The sequence below is a fragment of the Labrus bergylta genome, chromosome 8 (assembly GCF_963930695.1).
Source record: "Labrus bergylta chromosome 8, fLabBer1.1, whole genome shotgun sequence".
NCBI lineage: Eukaryota > Metazoa > Chordata > Actinopteri > Labriformes > Labridae > Labrus > Labrus bergylta.
Window position 1 is genome coordinate 9,719,503 of NC_089202.1, and position 15,530 is coordinate 9,735,032.

Below are 15,530 nucleotides of genomic sequence, written 5' to 3' on the forward strand. Positions count from 1 at the left end.
GGGCCTTCGAGCTGTGCTCTCATACAAACTACAAACTGTTAATAATACTATAGATGAGTTCATCTAAACAAGGGGTGGGCAACTGGCGGCCCGGGGGCCACATGCGGCCCCCATCAACCCTCAATGTGGCCCTCAGGTCAATTTTTACATATCAATGAATTGGAAACATGAAGAAAATGTGACAAAATCTGCCATGAAATCATGAAAACCAGAAATACATCCATAATAATATTTGATCACTGGCATATGTTGAGTTAAATTTGAGACATAATTTTTTTTTTTTTTTTTTTTTTTTTTAAATAATTGATTCATAATTAATCGTTTTTGTATTCTACAATTTGGCCCTTTGGCAGGGAGAATTAATTGAATGTGGCCCTTGCCGTGACCAAAGTTGCTCATCCCTGATCTAAACTCACCTATAGTATTGTATCACCTAATGAAACTGCTAAAGTAAAAAAATATGCATTAAAACCTTGCCAAAGTTAAACTATTACCATTATCAAGAACACGTAAATTCAATATAATTAGTATATCTACTCCTCATTTTAAAATATTTTTACGTTCACTTACGTCTGAAAACACAACTTCAAAGCTAATATAATCTTTCCCATTGGAATCATTCTTCTTTAAATATGTACTACAGTGTTATTGTCATCATGATATATTGTTTACTTTAGTTAACAACAATTCTGTGTGTTAGACACAACCATAGACTGTAAATATTAAGGTCACAACCATAGACTGTAAATATTAAGGTCACAACCATAGACTGTAAATATTAAGGTCACAACCTGCTCTTTCGGGTTTTTGGACGGGTGGGATTCCCAGGTCTCTCCCGGAAGTGACGTAGCCCACTGTTGTTATTATTCCAGGAAGAGGACGCGGGGAAAGCACTGAACTGCGTCAACAATTGTTTTTATGATACTTTCAAATTCCAGGTGTAATTCGACATGGCAACTGGGTACGTTTAATGATTATTTTACAATTGTAGCTTATAACAAAATCATTGTTCATATTATCATCGTTTGAAGTGTGTTTTTTGAGCTGTTTACGTTGGCTAACCTTGTGGTAGCATCGCTCTCTGGTTAGCCCTTCTCTTTTTCACTAAGGGCATTGTCATGATACTTGTTTAACGCCGTTTGTTTCACCAGTCAAAGGTTACATTTCGACTTGGTAGTTTATACATTACACTTAATCGACTGCCCATTTGCCTTTAAATATACCCGTGTTAAAGTGTGTAACCATCGTTAGCTAGCTAGCTGGCCATTGCTAACACAGCGAGATATGATCTCTGTTTTAACATTAGGCCTGACCTCCTAAAGCTTGACTTTATTTCAGAAATTCATGTTAAGTTTTCATTTTTTTTTTTATATTTAGGGTTACATAACCGTGTGACATTTTGTGATTTGAGTAAATGATAAACATGTGTAGCCTTTGTGATTGTAAACCGAGCTAAATGTTTTGACTCAGGCCTGATTACGTCTGTCAAAATAATATCTGCCGAGGCCCAAATCATAACAATCATACTCAAATGGAAATCTCTTTTGAGTTAGGTTGAAATTAACATCAGATGCATCAAGGGGAGTGTTCTGTTCTTTAATTTGTTTATTTAATTTAAACCATTAGGTTCTTCATGTATTAAATTTATTGTCAGAAATGTAAGTTACCAGTTTTACTTTCCAAATAGGTCAAATGTAATTAATCAGATGGATAAATACTTGAGTTTAAAATAATCGAATTCATTTGGAAGTATTTTATTAGAATGAACACACTTGAATACTTTGTATTTTATCAGTTTTATCAGAGTAACCATGTGTCAGCAATCGAAATAATAAAAAAATCATTCCATTACCTTGTTATTTAACAGGAACTTGTTACTTGAGTTATTATTAAATACACTCCTAGAAGACACCAAATAATGGTGTAAAACGTGTTAGTGTGTTGAAAGTGAAACGTGATCATTTGTGCTGTAGATCTACTCTCTGCTTGGGTCTCCCAATGACAGATTTCCATTCTGGTTGTCAATTGAGGGACATTTATTTGAGGCAAACTAGGATTTCTTTTTACTTTACACTTTTAAATTATGCTTATTGATCATATAATATTTCACAAGAAAAAAATGAAGTCTTTGTTAGCATGTGTAAATCTTAAAGTAAAGTTTGAAATGAGAAAAGAGGAATGAGACACATTTCCTTATATAGAGATATACTGTATTTTTTCTGATTACTTGCTATGGTACTGTTCTATTATCAGTTGAATGGTTAAATTTGATTTGATTCTATAACAATAGTTCACAGTAATTGTAGGATTCCAATCGGTCAATCTGTTCCTGTTTTGTAAACTGCATTGCTTGCTTATTTCGTTTTCCCTTTTGCTTTATTTATCACATATTTTATTGCCGGTTTCTTCTTTTACAGCCACTGCTGAGTGATTTATGGCACTGTTCCTGGAAGGGACTTTACTAAGCAACAACATGGACACATCAAATTTTGCTCACGTCATCTTCCAGAATGTGGGTAAGAGTTACCTGCCTCATGCTGCGCTGGAATGTCACTACACCCTGACGCAGTTCATCAAACCTCATCCCAAAGACTGGGTCGGCATATTTAAGGTGAATAAAACTTGTGCACTCTTTTCCATGTATGATGAAAGCTCTGAAGAATATCAAAGTTGTCAAATAAATATTGTGTTTTTGGGCTGAGCTTTAAATTGAACTTGCTTGAGGGTTTTGATAAAATGTGTCGATAATCGATAATGAAAGGTTTTCTCAGAGGATACATCAACAGAACCATTAGACAGCAGAGGTAGTGACAGCAGAACGTTAGTCTGCATTGTTTGCTTGCATGGAAGTAAACAAGAAAAGGTGAAAATAAAAAGTGGTTCCCTTGTCTATAGGTTACAAAAAAAAATGTTAGTGTTAAAGGAGAACTCCTGCTGTCCTCCAAAGACGAGGGTTAGGTAATTGTTGACAAAAATGAACATTTAGTTAACTAATGGATAAAATTAGTAGCAAACATCCCCCTATGATGAAATTCCTGCAATTGTTTTAGAACATTTTTTATTTCTCAGTTGAATTCATTCAGTGTGTTTGTTTTTATGGGGAACAGACATTTGCTGATAATTCAGCCTGAAGCTCAACTCTCAGCCCCTCCTAACTGGTTTTGTAGATAGGTTGGAGTTCAAGAAACACTCATTTTCAAATTAAAACTTCTGCATTTAAAGTTTATTCTTACTTGAGTTACATGTGCTTTGGAAAACAATTAAAAATGTAGCCTTTAAACTGCACCATACATTTTAAGCTCATACTAAATAACTATAGTCCAACTGTAACCAATGTGCCACCTTGTGTTTCAGTCCTCTGTAATGAACTGGATACTCCTCAATCTGAAAGCATATTACATTGTTATCAACATTCATCCTGAGCAATATGAGAAATCAATTTTGTGCTCGTACCCTAAAACCATCCTGCCCAGCCCTTTAATGATTCAAGCAGCTGTGGTAGAAAATGTTTTACAGTGTGTACTCTAGTGATCAAAGCATTTTGTGCATGATGAGGTTGAAGGTTAATTTCTAATACACTGTTTTATTACTCTAGTTGTACAATATAGTGGTGATATCTTGGCAAGCGTAGTATGACTTTAGCTTTATATATCGTGTCTTTGGACCCTTTGCAGATTTACTGCATCGTTTGATTTAGCAGATATTACAGTTTTTAGATAATACAAATAAGTTGGCAGAGCATTGATTCAATGGTGAGTTAAACTGAGAGATTGTAAGATCTTTATGTTCAAGTTTTTGTTGTTTTAAATGAGCTTAGCAGAGGGTAAAAAACATTCAGAGTTCCATAGTGATCTTGTTATAAGAGTACATTGAATACAATACAGTGGCACTAATGTATTATACATTCAGATAGTGAGTCTGCAAGTAGTCCACTGTAGACCACATGTTTTTTTTTTATCTGCCAGAGTTTTGATAACATCAGATAAAAAAACTGTTTGTTTTGCATTCCTCCTGAATGTGCCGTGTCTCTATTTGTATGATACCATACTCTTGACAGGTACTGTATGCAAATAGGAAAGTAGAGGCAGTTTGTCATAAATGTAAGATATTTAACTTTTTCACATCTTTGCAATATTAGGAAAAGCCCTGTATAATTGTGTCTGCGGAAAATATGAATGATTCACTCCTTTGTGCTATTCATAGAAAGTATGTGGTGTTGGGAAGGGGACATAGGGTGAGGAATATGCAAAAGAGAGAAATTAGGTCAGGTGAGGCAGCCGGCGGTTGATCAAGTAATGTCCAGAGGCTATTAAAATCTCGCATTCAGCACTCTTTTGGGGCAGGATGCCACATCACATTTTGTTTAGCCTCAAGGAAGGCACCAACTGGCAGTGTAGATGTAAAATTACTAATTGTTTGAGCCTCTAAAATAGAGCTGAGCTGGAAAAGGCTGAGTCCAGGCTGGTAAATCGTGTAAATGTTCCTGGTAGTGCTGACAAATGAGAAGATTGGTGCCAAAGTCTTGCATTTCTACAGAGAGAAATCAGTAGACAGATGTGCACCAGTGTTAGGCCCTAAACCGCACATATAGTCACTTTTGGCTAAGGGGCCATCAGATGAAATGTGAAACTGTCTATAAAATTGCTTGAATATTTTTTTATTTTGAAAAATGAAGACAAATACATTTCAAATGAACAATTATCTCATTTTGATTGAATACTTTTAGCTGTCAACTTATTAAAATCTTAATCAGTGAATGAATAAAACAATTTAAAAAATGCTATTGACGATTAAAAGATAACAGGTTTTTACATGAGTACGGCACTAGCCTTGTATCTTAAAAGAAAGTTAACAAGCAACACGTTGTCTTAGAAGTTGTTTCTGGGCATGCAGGAGAATGCTGTTGGAACAGGTTGGCTTAGTGCCTGGGAGAAAGTTTGTGCAACTTTATAATTAATCATTCTGAGCACAACCTCTCAGTGTGAAATGAATCATGAGTAACTCACTCCTAAATATATGAAGTGTGATTGACACAGAATACATGATCTCCTGCAGCAATAGTCTCATTGGCAATGTATAGGGCTTTAGTGTATGCTGATCTACTGTCATGTTTAAGTAAACTTAACATGTTGCATCAATTTGTAGGCACACAAGATTTCACAATCATTGTGTGCCAAGACGTTTTGGTATTCATAGAAATTGTCTTGAAATGTTTTGGTGCATCACAATACACACAGAAACGACTCTTGTGTTTCACTTCAGTCAGCCACCAGTCAGGTTTTTATGGTGCCTCTGTCTGTGCCATCTCTACCTTCTCTACTTACTTTCATACACGTTACAGACCTGTCTGTTCTAAGTGAAAGAGTTCCTCTCAGAGTTTGCACTCACCACCACCTCTGCTGCTTTAATGAGTGGACTGGTAAGGGCTAGCCTTGAGTAACGACACCCACTAACTAGGTGCAAGTTTTAATTGCTTCCTGTTCTTTACTGCTGGAGGTTGGAACTGCACTGGTAAAGAGTGGGGGTTTTCAAGCACCAGGGCCCTCTATCTCTGGCTCTCATGAACACTTTCAGTATTGAAGCTTTAGGCAGTTTTCTACACAGGTGAGAAAATGAATCATCCAGCAACATCTGCTCCACAGCATTTATTGAAATCTGATCCATCTGTATGAATACTTTGATTATAATTTTGAAAGTGGTATCGCACAACTTAAGCTCTGTGCTATGACTGGGGCTGATGTAAAAGACTGGTTTCATGGTGCGTGTGCCCGAGTGTGCACACCGAGAGCCAGCCAGCCTCAAGTGACTCTGATTTTGTTTGACAGTTTTATGGCACTGGTCTGAAGTTATGGATGTATTTTCTGTACTCCCCCTCATCAGCGATCAGTTAACAACACATAAAATATGTATAATTACATTTTGGTTTTTATTTTCAAGTCACCTGTGTATAAAATTTTCACCTATTTTCCTCTTCCTGTTAGAAGTGAGTTGTGGCTGCATTTCAACAGTTTGGCTTGTTCATGACAAGGGCTCGTGGTCACCTGCTGTATGAGTAGTTGACAGAAAGAAAATCCCAGTCCCCTCGTTGGCCTTATCGGACAAAGACTATTACCTCTACATATATAGTTTTTTTAAAACATGATAAGTCTTACAAACCAGTTTGAGATATTTTGCAAGAAGCAATGTGGATTTTAGAAAGTCTTCCTGTTATTCCTCCATTGTTATTATCCTACACTGATGTGGTAAGAACGTCTGGTTGAATGGATTTCCTTCAATGTCTCACAGGTTGGTTGGAGCACAGCGAGAGACTATTACACATTCTTGTGGTCGCCTCTCCCTGAGAACTATGTGGAGGGAACCACAGCCAACCGAACAGTGGTCTTTCAGGGTAAGATCATACTACGGCTTCATATAACTTTAACACCTTTTAATAACCTGATGTCAGAGGGCGGTTTACAGGATTGTCAAAACTTAGATACCAAATCAGTGGTGTGGAATGAATGAGAAGTTTTTCTCCACAGATTGCTGGTCTGTTGTTTATTATATTTCAGTCACTGTGTTTAAAAAAATAATATTTTTTATGCAGAAATGGAAAAAAGGGAGGACATGTCTTATATACTCAAGTTTATATCAACAATACCATTCTTAATATCACAAATAGCTTTTGTTTGACTCTGTACTGCTGAATACTGACTTCACTGACTGGATGAACATTTTCCACAGGATATTATGTGCCCAACGATGACGGTGAGTTCTACCAGTTCTGTTACGTGACCCACAAAGGGGAGATCCGGGGAGCCAGCACGCCTTTCCAGTTCCGCGCCAACAGCCCTTCAGAGGACGAGCTGCTGACAGTGGAGGATGAATGCAACTCTGACATCCTGGTGGTCACCACCAAGGCCGGTTTCTTCGAGGTACAGTTTTGACAAGGAAGTAATTCACAGAGGAAACAAAATTGAACACACACTATTAAAGAGTTGTGTAAGGAAAGGAAGGTAATAATACAGATGACCCAAACAGCTTGAACAATGTATCTCTCCGTACGCAGCAAAAGATGGAAGAAGCCCAGAGAGAGAAAGAAGAGTTGGTCAAAAACATGGCCCTCCTGCAGCAGGAGAAGGATCAGCTGGAAGCTGAGAAGGAGAGTCTGCAGAAGGAGTTTGAACAGGAAAAAGAAACCTGTGTCCAGCTGAGACGAGAGAACCACGTAAGCCCAGAATGAACTAATGGACTTTTTTTTTCAGGAAGAGAGGTGTTCCAGTAGTGAGGAGTGAAGAAGGTTGTCTGTTGCTGTTAGAAATATGTTGTCTTTAAAACAATAGGGTTTGTTCCCTTTTTTGTTGCATACTTTAGTTCCTCCTGGGTTTTGACTTTGCTTATCTAACAGCATAAAATGGATTATTCAAGGATTTTTTTTACATTTGTCCAAACAGTCTCTTAGCCCCCCCTAGTGAAAGACTGCAAATATGCAGAGCTACTCTAACTGGTGATGCCTACAAAGTATAAATCACACGCTGACAGATGAGAATGTCTGTATTATCAAAGTTATTATACGGACTTTTATAGTGTAACATGAAGTCTTAAAAGCTGTGTAAGTAATTATTCTTATAGCTGTCCTCTATAATAAATCTGCTCGATTTGAAATGGCTTTCAGATGAAAACATGATTACAGATTTTGTGGCTGTTAATTTTATGACTATACTTTTATATGATTTTTTTATGTGGTGTGAATATTAAGATTCCAGAATGTACCCTATAAACATACTGTAAAATAATGATTTCCTTTTTCTTTTTCTTGTCTTTTTTTAAGTTTAAGAACACATCAGAGAGACATAATGTAAAGTTGATTTAGACATTTCAAAGACGATAAACGTTTAATGTTTTACAGACACTTTCCACAAACTGAAAATCACAGACAGAGAGGGAATGTGGTGAATGTGTAGGAAGCTACTCTTTTCTCATTGAGTTGATCCACACTTGATTTATGACAACGTTATGGATGAAACTGATTCCACAATACACAGGGTTTTGCCATTTTCCAGTCCTCCTCAGTTCTTGTTTGTAAGTTTGTATTCTATTGTTTCTCAGGAGGTGCAGAATTCATCCCATGCCCTCCAAGAGGAGAAAGAGGAGGTAAAGAGGAGGCTGGACGAGGCCACAGCCAGAGTTATACAGCTGGAGGAGGACTTGATTGGAGTCACTCAGAAGGGCCTTCAGAAAGAAACTGAGCTGGACAAGTGAGTTAAAGATTGATAGGTTGTTGTTAAAGAGTTACAGAGACACTGGTTTTGGAAGTACGGTATAGTTAGAGTTGTTTATTTAAATTAGCAGAACACCAGATAAAGCGAATAAACTCACACAAAAATTGTCTTTGTGTTTTTTTTTAATCTGAGCATTAAGTCTTTGACAAGTTTTGTTCAAATGAAACATTTAGATACGAGCTTGAAGTCTATCTGTTATATTTACTGAAGGGGGTCACGTTAGAATTGTATTGACCTTATTACTTTGTCAAGATGAGAAGAAAATCACTATATATTTTTTATTTTCAACAGCAGCTCGTTCTATGTACGAGTGCAGCATAAATACATTAACCACCCTATAAGAAAGGATATTATGGTCAATAATCAATTATTCCAAAGACTGAATGAAGACAGACGTTATGGGGTTTTGATCTCTTCTGATCTCTTTTCAGTCTTAGGGATCGAGTGAAGAAGCTAACAGCTGAGAAGGACTTGCTTGAATCCCATCTGAAAAATGAGAAAGATGAGAAAGAACTGTACAAGGTAATGTCTTTTTCTTTTATCTTTTTAAGCCCAAAAAGTTTAATTCTTAGAATTTTTCCTGTGTGAGAATCATTAAAACATTGTATTATATCACATCAGTATTAAGAACTATATTTGTTTTTCAGGTTCAGGTAGAAAGCAACAAGGTCCTTTCATTTGACATGATTTTTAGGTTCGAGGGGGTGGGCTTAGCAGCGGTTTAGCTGATTCGTATTTTAGGGACAGTTTTACAATTTGTACATATGAGAGGCTTCAGAAATGGAGGTCCAGTTAATAGACTTTTCCTGTTTTTTCCCCTTTTTACCACCGTGATAATTCTGCACATTCTCATAGAAACATTTAGCCCAAACAGGCCATGCCTTATTCAGTCTTCCTCTGGTCCATCTGGTGTTTGTTTGTCTTTGTTGTGGTGGGCACCACACAGGAACTGGGAGTGCCACACAAACAGTACTGTCGCCACGGAAATGGAGCAAAAGACCGTACCTAATTTAACTTGCACCATCACACTGGGGCTTTTGCAAAAATCCAACTTTATGGGCTTATCACAGACTCTGTTTTGTAATCGAGGTCATGCAACATTTACTTTATAGTCATATGCTCTTTGGTACATGATCATGGCTGGTGTGTGTAAAACGACTGTGTGTTTTATAACTTCACTTGTGTTTTTATAACTCCTTCTGTGTGTTTGTGTACATGTGTACTCAACAGATTCACCTAAAAAACCGGGAGCTTGAAAACACTAAATTAAGTGCAGAGCTGCAGATGCTGAAGTCTGTGGACGTGAACAAGGAAAACACAATTGCCCAGTTTAAAGAGGAGGTGGGACGTCTGCAGGCATGCCTCACTGACAAGGAGAAACAGTACAGAGAGATCCTGGCCAAAGTTCCCCCCTTGGTACAAAGACCTTTCCTGTAAAACGTTAAACAGTCACAACATATGGATCGATTTGTTAAACAGTGTTTAACTTTAGAAATTCATATATGTAAACATTAGTGATATGTTTATTCAAAGATAAATAACGGCCAAAAATATGGAAAGGCAAAAAAATCTCCAACCAAATAATGTCTGTTTCCTGCAGGGAGATATGAAGGCCCTGAAGGAGCAGCTGCGGCAGAAGGAGGAGCAGCTCCAGGCCAACCAGCAGCAGTCCTCCTTGTTAGCTGCTGAGCTGAGGGACGCCTCCAGCACCAGAGACCGTACCATGTCTGAGCTCTACCACATGAAGCTGGAGGCAGATGCCCTCCGTCAGGCCAAAGCTGAAGCTCAGGCCCAGTGTGCCCGTCTGGAGCGCCTGGTGGAGCAGATGAAGGCAGAGGCAAAGCAGGAAGCTGTAAGGAGGATAATCAATCTAAGTGTTTATCAATTCAACTAGCTCTGTAGGGAAAATGTCATTCATTAAAACATACAGTATGTTTTTAAAATACAGGTAGGCACGGGGGATTCTTTATTTCTGATCAGCAGTGAGGCAAAATCTTTGGAGAAAGATAGATGAAAGATATTTAAAAAACTAATAATCATGTAAAATCCAAAATAGACAAATAGACGATCTTATTTCATGAGAACCTATAAGTTGTTCATTATTTTTTTTTAACTACATTTAGTAATAAAATATACATCACTTTAACAGTTACAGTTTCATTTAGCAATAATCTACCCCCAAATAGAAGGTTTAATGATTAAACATCATGACTGTGTAGTTTTATTTTCTCTTTCATATTCTGTATGTTTTGAGTTCTTGTGATACTACTCTGAAAGAAGATCTAATTAGTATAAACACAAACAAAAGTCTCCCTCCCAAATGGTTCTGTCAAAGGCTGTGATTCCTTTGTTCAAACTTCCACAGATTAGTTTACACGGCAGCCGTAGTGTCACCACACATCTACCACGTAATACATAGAGGGGCGCTGGTTTGCTCGTGAAATAAGAAACATTCAAGATGACAGAAACAGCTCGGAAAAATCACCTTACCTGTTTAACATTTTTTATTTCAATGAAAACACCAGTCTGAAAAAAACTAAGGAAGCCTGGCTTCACTTGGCTTCCAGGAGAAAACGTCACTGGTCACAATATCTGTCCCACTCTGGAAACTTTTCATTGACCCCCATGATTGTTAAAAAATTATCGGATAGTTTTTTTTTTTTAACTGTAAAATGTAGCTAAAATACTTTGTAGATTATTACTTTCGATCATAAAGTTGTTAAATGAGAAGGGATCTCTTCTCCCTGTGTTTGGATCTGATCTGTTGTGTCGTAATGATTATTTATCACTAGGCCAAAGCAGAAGAGGAAGCGGCTGCAGACCCAGCTGTTGTAGCAGAGCTGCAGAGAGAAGTGGAGGACCTGAAGCTGCGGCTGCACATGGCAGCAGAACATTACAAGGAGAAATACAAGGAATGTCAGCGCCTGCAAAAACAAGTGCTGAGACTCTCTGAACAGCCAGGGGTATGTCCCACCAGATGCCAGAAAAAACATCAAATATATACGTGTGCCTGGAAAGTGAAAGAACAGAACCAACGTTAAATCCCACTTGTCATTCTGAGTTGCTTTTTTTGTAGACTTACTCTAGGATTAGATACATTCATATTTATCACCATTGAAAACATTCACTCATGTACATTTTATGTCTCTTTGCAAACTCATACAAAAACTGTTCCTGTCTGTATCAATATTTGGTCATGTGATCCTCTTTGATTTAACTAAAGCCCCTGTCAGTTAAAAGGTGTTTCTTTCTTCTAGTCGAATTTAGAACTAATTTTAAACTAATTTCAAGCACTTGTTTTTCTGTCTGTAGGATGTTAAGAGAACCTCAGTTCAAGAGGCAACATTACTTCCTGCATCAGGGAGTCCAGATACATCAGTACCAGGTACATTATACTTAACTTTTCCAAGATGTAAGGTATGGATATTAACTTCATGAGCAATAAACTTGGATTATGTGTTAAGGTTATGTAAGTTTACCAGCTGTGTAATTTCATAGGTATAGCCTTGTATTCTTCCTTTTTAGGTCAGTCAAGTAATCATCATAATGTAGATGCTGGTCTTAAATATAAAATAAATCTGTAAGCGGATAGAAATAATATGTCATTAAGTATATTACTTGGTGTCAGTTAGTCATTATAATGATCGATAGATGAATCAATAATAATCACATCATATACCAACAGTTGCTTTGTGTTTACTTCACAGGGAGTCCAGGTTCAGCTGATCCCATGCTGGAAGCCATCATCCAGGAAAAGCTCAAAGGCATCAGCAGAGAGGCGTCTGACAGGAACGACAAATACAGAAAATGCAAGCAGATGCTGGTGGTAAGAAACGTGACATTTACATTTAATTTAATGATAATGTTTTGAAATATAGTTCAAGACTAATGTTCTCCAAAGGTATGGCTCACATGATGTACTCTGCATTTTAAAAGAGGAATATCCTTTTTAATGTGTGTCTGCTGTTCAGGAGGAGAAGGAGCGTAGCTGCATGTTTGCTGATGAGCTGGCAAAGATGGAGGTGAAATTTAAGGAGCAACTGAAGACCAATGAAAACCTGAAACTGCAGTTGGCAGCAGAGGAAGATCGCTATAAGGTCAGCTCATCTGACGACGGTTCAGACTACAGACATTTTGCGCTGCACTCTGGTTGGTTTCTAGTAGTGAGGCTCTGTTGCTTTCTATGCAGGTTTGTCTCTGTCTGCTTACTGTGTGTTGTTACCTCTGAGTATGGCTGTTCTAGCTCAGGGTTGGAGCCTTTGATGCTATCTCTTCTTGAACACACTCGCTCTGACAGTGTTGTTTATGAGAAGGCCTATCAGCCGAGACGACATTTTACTGCTGTTTATGTCAGGCTCTGCAGACCAGCTCAGCGAGACTCTGAAGAGTCATCTCCAGTTGCCGGGCTAATGCCGTGCTTGGCTCAGGTCAGGCGGATATTTGCTTAGTGTCTCCAAGGAATTCAAACAGGTTGTTTTGCTTGGAGGCATATTGTACATAAATCAGTCTTCTGCTAAGAGAAGGCTTTTTTACGGCCTCGTTCAATTAATGTTAAGCTCTGAGATCTGACAGAATTTCAGTGATGCAGCTTTCAATCGCCACGTCAGATTTGGAGAATTAATGTTTTCTGTTTTTTAACTTTAGAGCCAAATAGCTGAGAAGGGACGGGAGCTGAAGGAGCTAAAGGACACACTATCACTTTTTGTTAAGGACAAGGAAAAACTGGAGGGGGTTAGTGACTGCTTTCATTTTCGCTTTTATTGACTTCTACAGCTCTAAAGAAAACTCTGAAAAGTGCTATTCTTTTGCCATTTTCCCACTCCCAATCTGGACTGTGTTTAACATGCCTCTAATTGTAGAAGCAAGGTAAATGAGTTCTTATTTTCCATTCCATTACTTTAGACCACAGTAAGCTCCTCACTGCCCTAAAATATGGCTTTGAGGTAATGCTTTAACATTTAAGAGGAGCAGAAATACCCAATTTGAGGTTTAGACTGTAAATTAAATTGGCGTCTGCAACTAACCTCAATAAAACACAGCGTCCCATTCCCTTTGAAAATGAGAAGAGTTTCTGCTTTAATGAATGCACTAATTAAAATGTTTCTGTGAGCCAGAGAAAAGCAAAGATTCACAGCTCTGGAGCTGCTGGGTGATTGGAAACGTTAACTAAAAAGATTAAACCAGATATTTGGCTCCCTGGAGAAGATGCTGATTCTTATGGTGCTATTTGATGTTGTAACTGGGCTTTGCTGGTGTCAAATATTGTCGAGATGTTGCTGTTTCCACCCCTTAGGATCTCCAGAAAGGCACCAGGAAGGGTGATCAGGGCGTGGGTGAGAAAACCAGTCCAGACGTCACACAGTCCAGCGTGCCTTTATTCCTGCAGTATCCTGTCCCTTACGCCCAGGATGCCCCGACCCCTCTGCTGGTATCTCAGAGCCCAAGCAAGCTGCAGTTTGGAAACCCTTACTCCCCCTCAGACTCAAAAGGTCAGTTTTTCTTAAATAACACATTTCTGTTAAGTTATACAGTAATTACAGACGCATTTTTATGTATGCTTTGTCTCTGAATTCTCTCCCTTGCAGATGAGGAAGATGAGGAGTTCTCAGATGACCAGCTGCTGAGGCTGCCCCCTGTGGGCCCACCCTCCTGGGACAGTAATGTGGTGTGTATCCAGCCCACACGCAATTCCAGCAGGCCAGAAGGCCATGAAGAATCAGAGGAGAAGCAGAACAACAACAATGTAAGCCTCTCAGACTGAGAATTATTTTTGCTTTGTACAGTGTTCAGAAAATTTGTTTTTTTTTCCCCCTTACGTTTGAACCTATTGTTGTTTTTATTAAAAATGCCGTTTTTCTTTTCTCTCTCAGGCTAATACCAACGAGCAGCCTGCAGCAACTGAAACACACAGCCCATTTGTGAATGATGGACAAACTGCCTTCTGCTTTGATCCAAGGTAACACACCCTGACACGCCCCAACTTCTCATTAATGCTGTCAAAGTTTGCTGCACCCTACATTTTCTCAACCTGCGCATTGTGCCATGTGTAAAGTGTTTGTTCTGCTGCACAGCCCCTTTTGTTCGAATTAGTCAGGCAGCAGGCCACCCACATCGCAACAGACAGATGCTCTTTATTAGCCAGCACTCCTGGCCTGCCCACATCATCACTTGCCTGCTTATTAACTGAAGCTTTCTCTCCCTGCCTTCTTCTTCTTCTTCCCGTGTGCAGCATGGACATGAAGCGGTGTCCACTGTGCGAGGTCATCTTCCCGCCCAACTACGACCAGAGTAAGTTTGAGGAGCACGTGGAGAGCCACTGGAAGATTTGCCCAATGTGCAGCGAGCAGTTCCCGCTGGACTGCGACCAGAAGGTGTTTGAAAATCACGTGCTCACTCACTTTGACGGCCACCCGCTCAACTTTGATTAGAGAAACATAAAAAAAATCTGCACATCCTGTCAGCCTACTTCCTGTCGCCAACGAAATAATTCCCTGCACATTTTTCTGCATGTAATGGTGTGAAGATCCAGTCTTTAGGACTATAACGACTTTCGCTTTGTTACTCCAGCTTAGAGAAACACTTTGAATTGATGTGACATTTTAAAATGTTCTAATTCGGTGTATGGGTCAGGGCTTCTGAATCTGTTGGCAGATCAGACAATTTTTTTTATTATAGGTGAAATGTTTCCCTTCAATTGGATTTGAAGACTAATTTAAGATGATAATACTGTTTTAAGAATAAATACTGACTTTAAATGGACTCAGCTTTTAGCCTGCAGGATGTAACGAATCAGGGACAGAGATCAGTGTTTACCAAACTTACATTCAAGACATCAAACCAAATGGTCCCCCCTTAAACATCACTGTACAAGAGATTTACTCATTCTTTATAAATAGCAGCCTTGGGGCACTGAATGCAGTCAGGGAGAAATCATCAGTGATTATACATTATATCATCAGATCATCTATTTTAGAATAATTAAAGCCAATGACATTGTGAAAGCCTTGATTTTTTGTTTATCATAGGTTTGTGTTCTGTTAGGTTCACTTTGTTTTGATTTATTTGTTTTTTGTGTCTTTAAGAACTTTCATATCATCAGCTAATCAGTGCATGCTGAGCTTATGTTAAACTTCCTTCTGTTTATTTCCTTCTTTTAAAGCATTAAGTTATTTTACTCATAGAAATATCTCATTGGTAAGGTGAGTTTCATGTATCAAATATAAACTATTAAAGTCTGTTCGAAACTGACTCGTGTCCAAACAGTTAATA

At 38.4% G+C, this 15,530-nt stretch overlaps 1 protein-coding gene across 2 annotated transcripts; it reads left to right on the plus strand.

The window, feature by feature from the left end:
- The first annotated feature begins 805 nt into the window (after window positions 1-805).
- tax1bp1b (Tax1 (human T-cell leukemia virus type I) binding protein 1b) lies at window positions 806-15,509 on the plus strand. 2 transcript variants are annotated; one of them, XM_020637370.3, is made up of 18 exons: window positions 806-961; window positions 2,418-2,611; window positions 6,286-6,388; window positions 6,724-6,914; window positions 7,049-7,207; window positions 8,089-8,237; window positions 8,693-8,783; window positions 9,492-9,677; window positions 9,862-10,113; window positions 11,054-11,224; window positions 11,574-11,646; window positions 11,969-12,087; window positions 12,233-12,358; window positions 12,906-12,992; window positions 13,555-13,750; window positions 13,847-14,004; window positions 14,132-14,217; window positions 14,491-15,509. In XM_020637370.3, the coding sequence occupies exons 2-18, from the start codon at window positions 2,435-2,437 to the stop codon at window positions 14,687-14,689; spliced, it is 2,523 nt and encodes an 840-aa protein (XP_020493026.1). In that variant the 5' UTR covers window positions 806-961; window positions 2,418-2,434; the 3' UTR covers window positions 14,690-15,509. The 2 variants fall into 2 exon arrangements, with proteins under 2 accessions (XP_020493026.1, XP_020493027.1); XM_020637371.3 differs by lacking the exon at window positions 12,906-12,992.
- Window positions 15,510-15,530: the final 21 nt, after the last annotated feature.

Coding starts and splice junctions, on each gene's coding strand:
- tax1bp1b (XM_020637370.3), top strand. CDS start 2,435: ATGGCACTGTTCCTGGAAGGGACTTTACTAAGCAACAACATGGACACA. Junction 2,612..6,285: donor ACTGGGTCGGCATATTTAAG/GTGAATAAAACT, acceptor AATGTCTCACAG/GTTGGTTGGAGCACAGCGAG. Junction 9,678..9,861: donor TGGCCAAAGTTCCCCCCTTG/GTACAAAGACCT, acceptor TGTTTCCTGCAG/GGAGATATGAAGGCCCTGAA.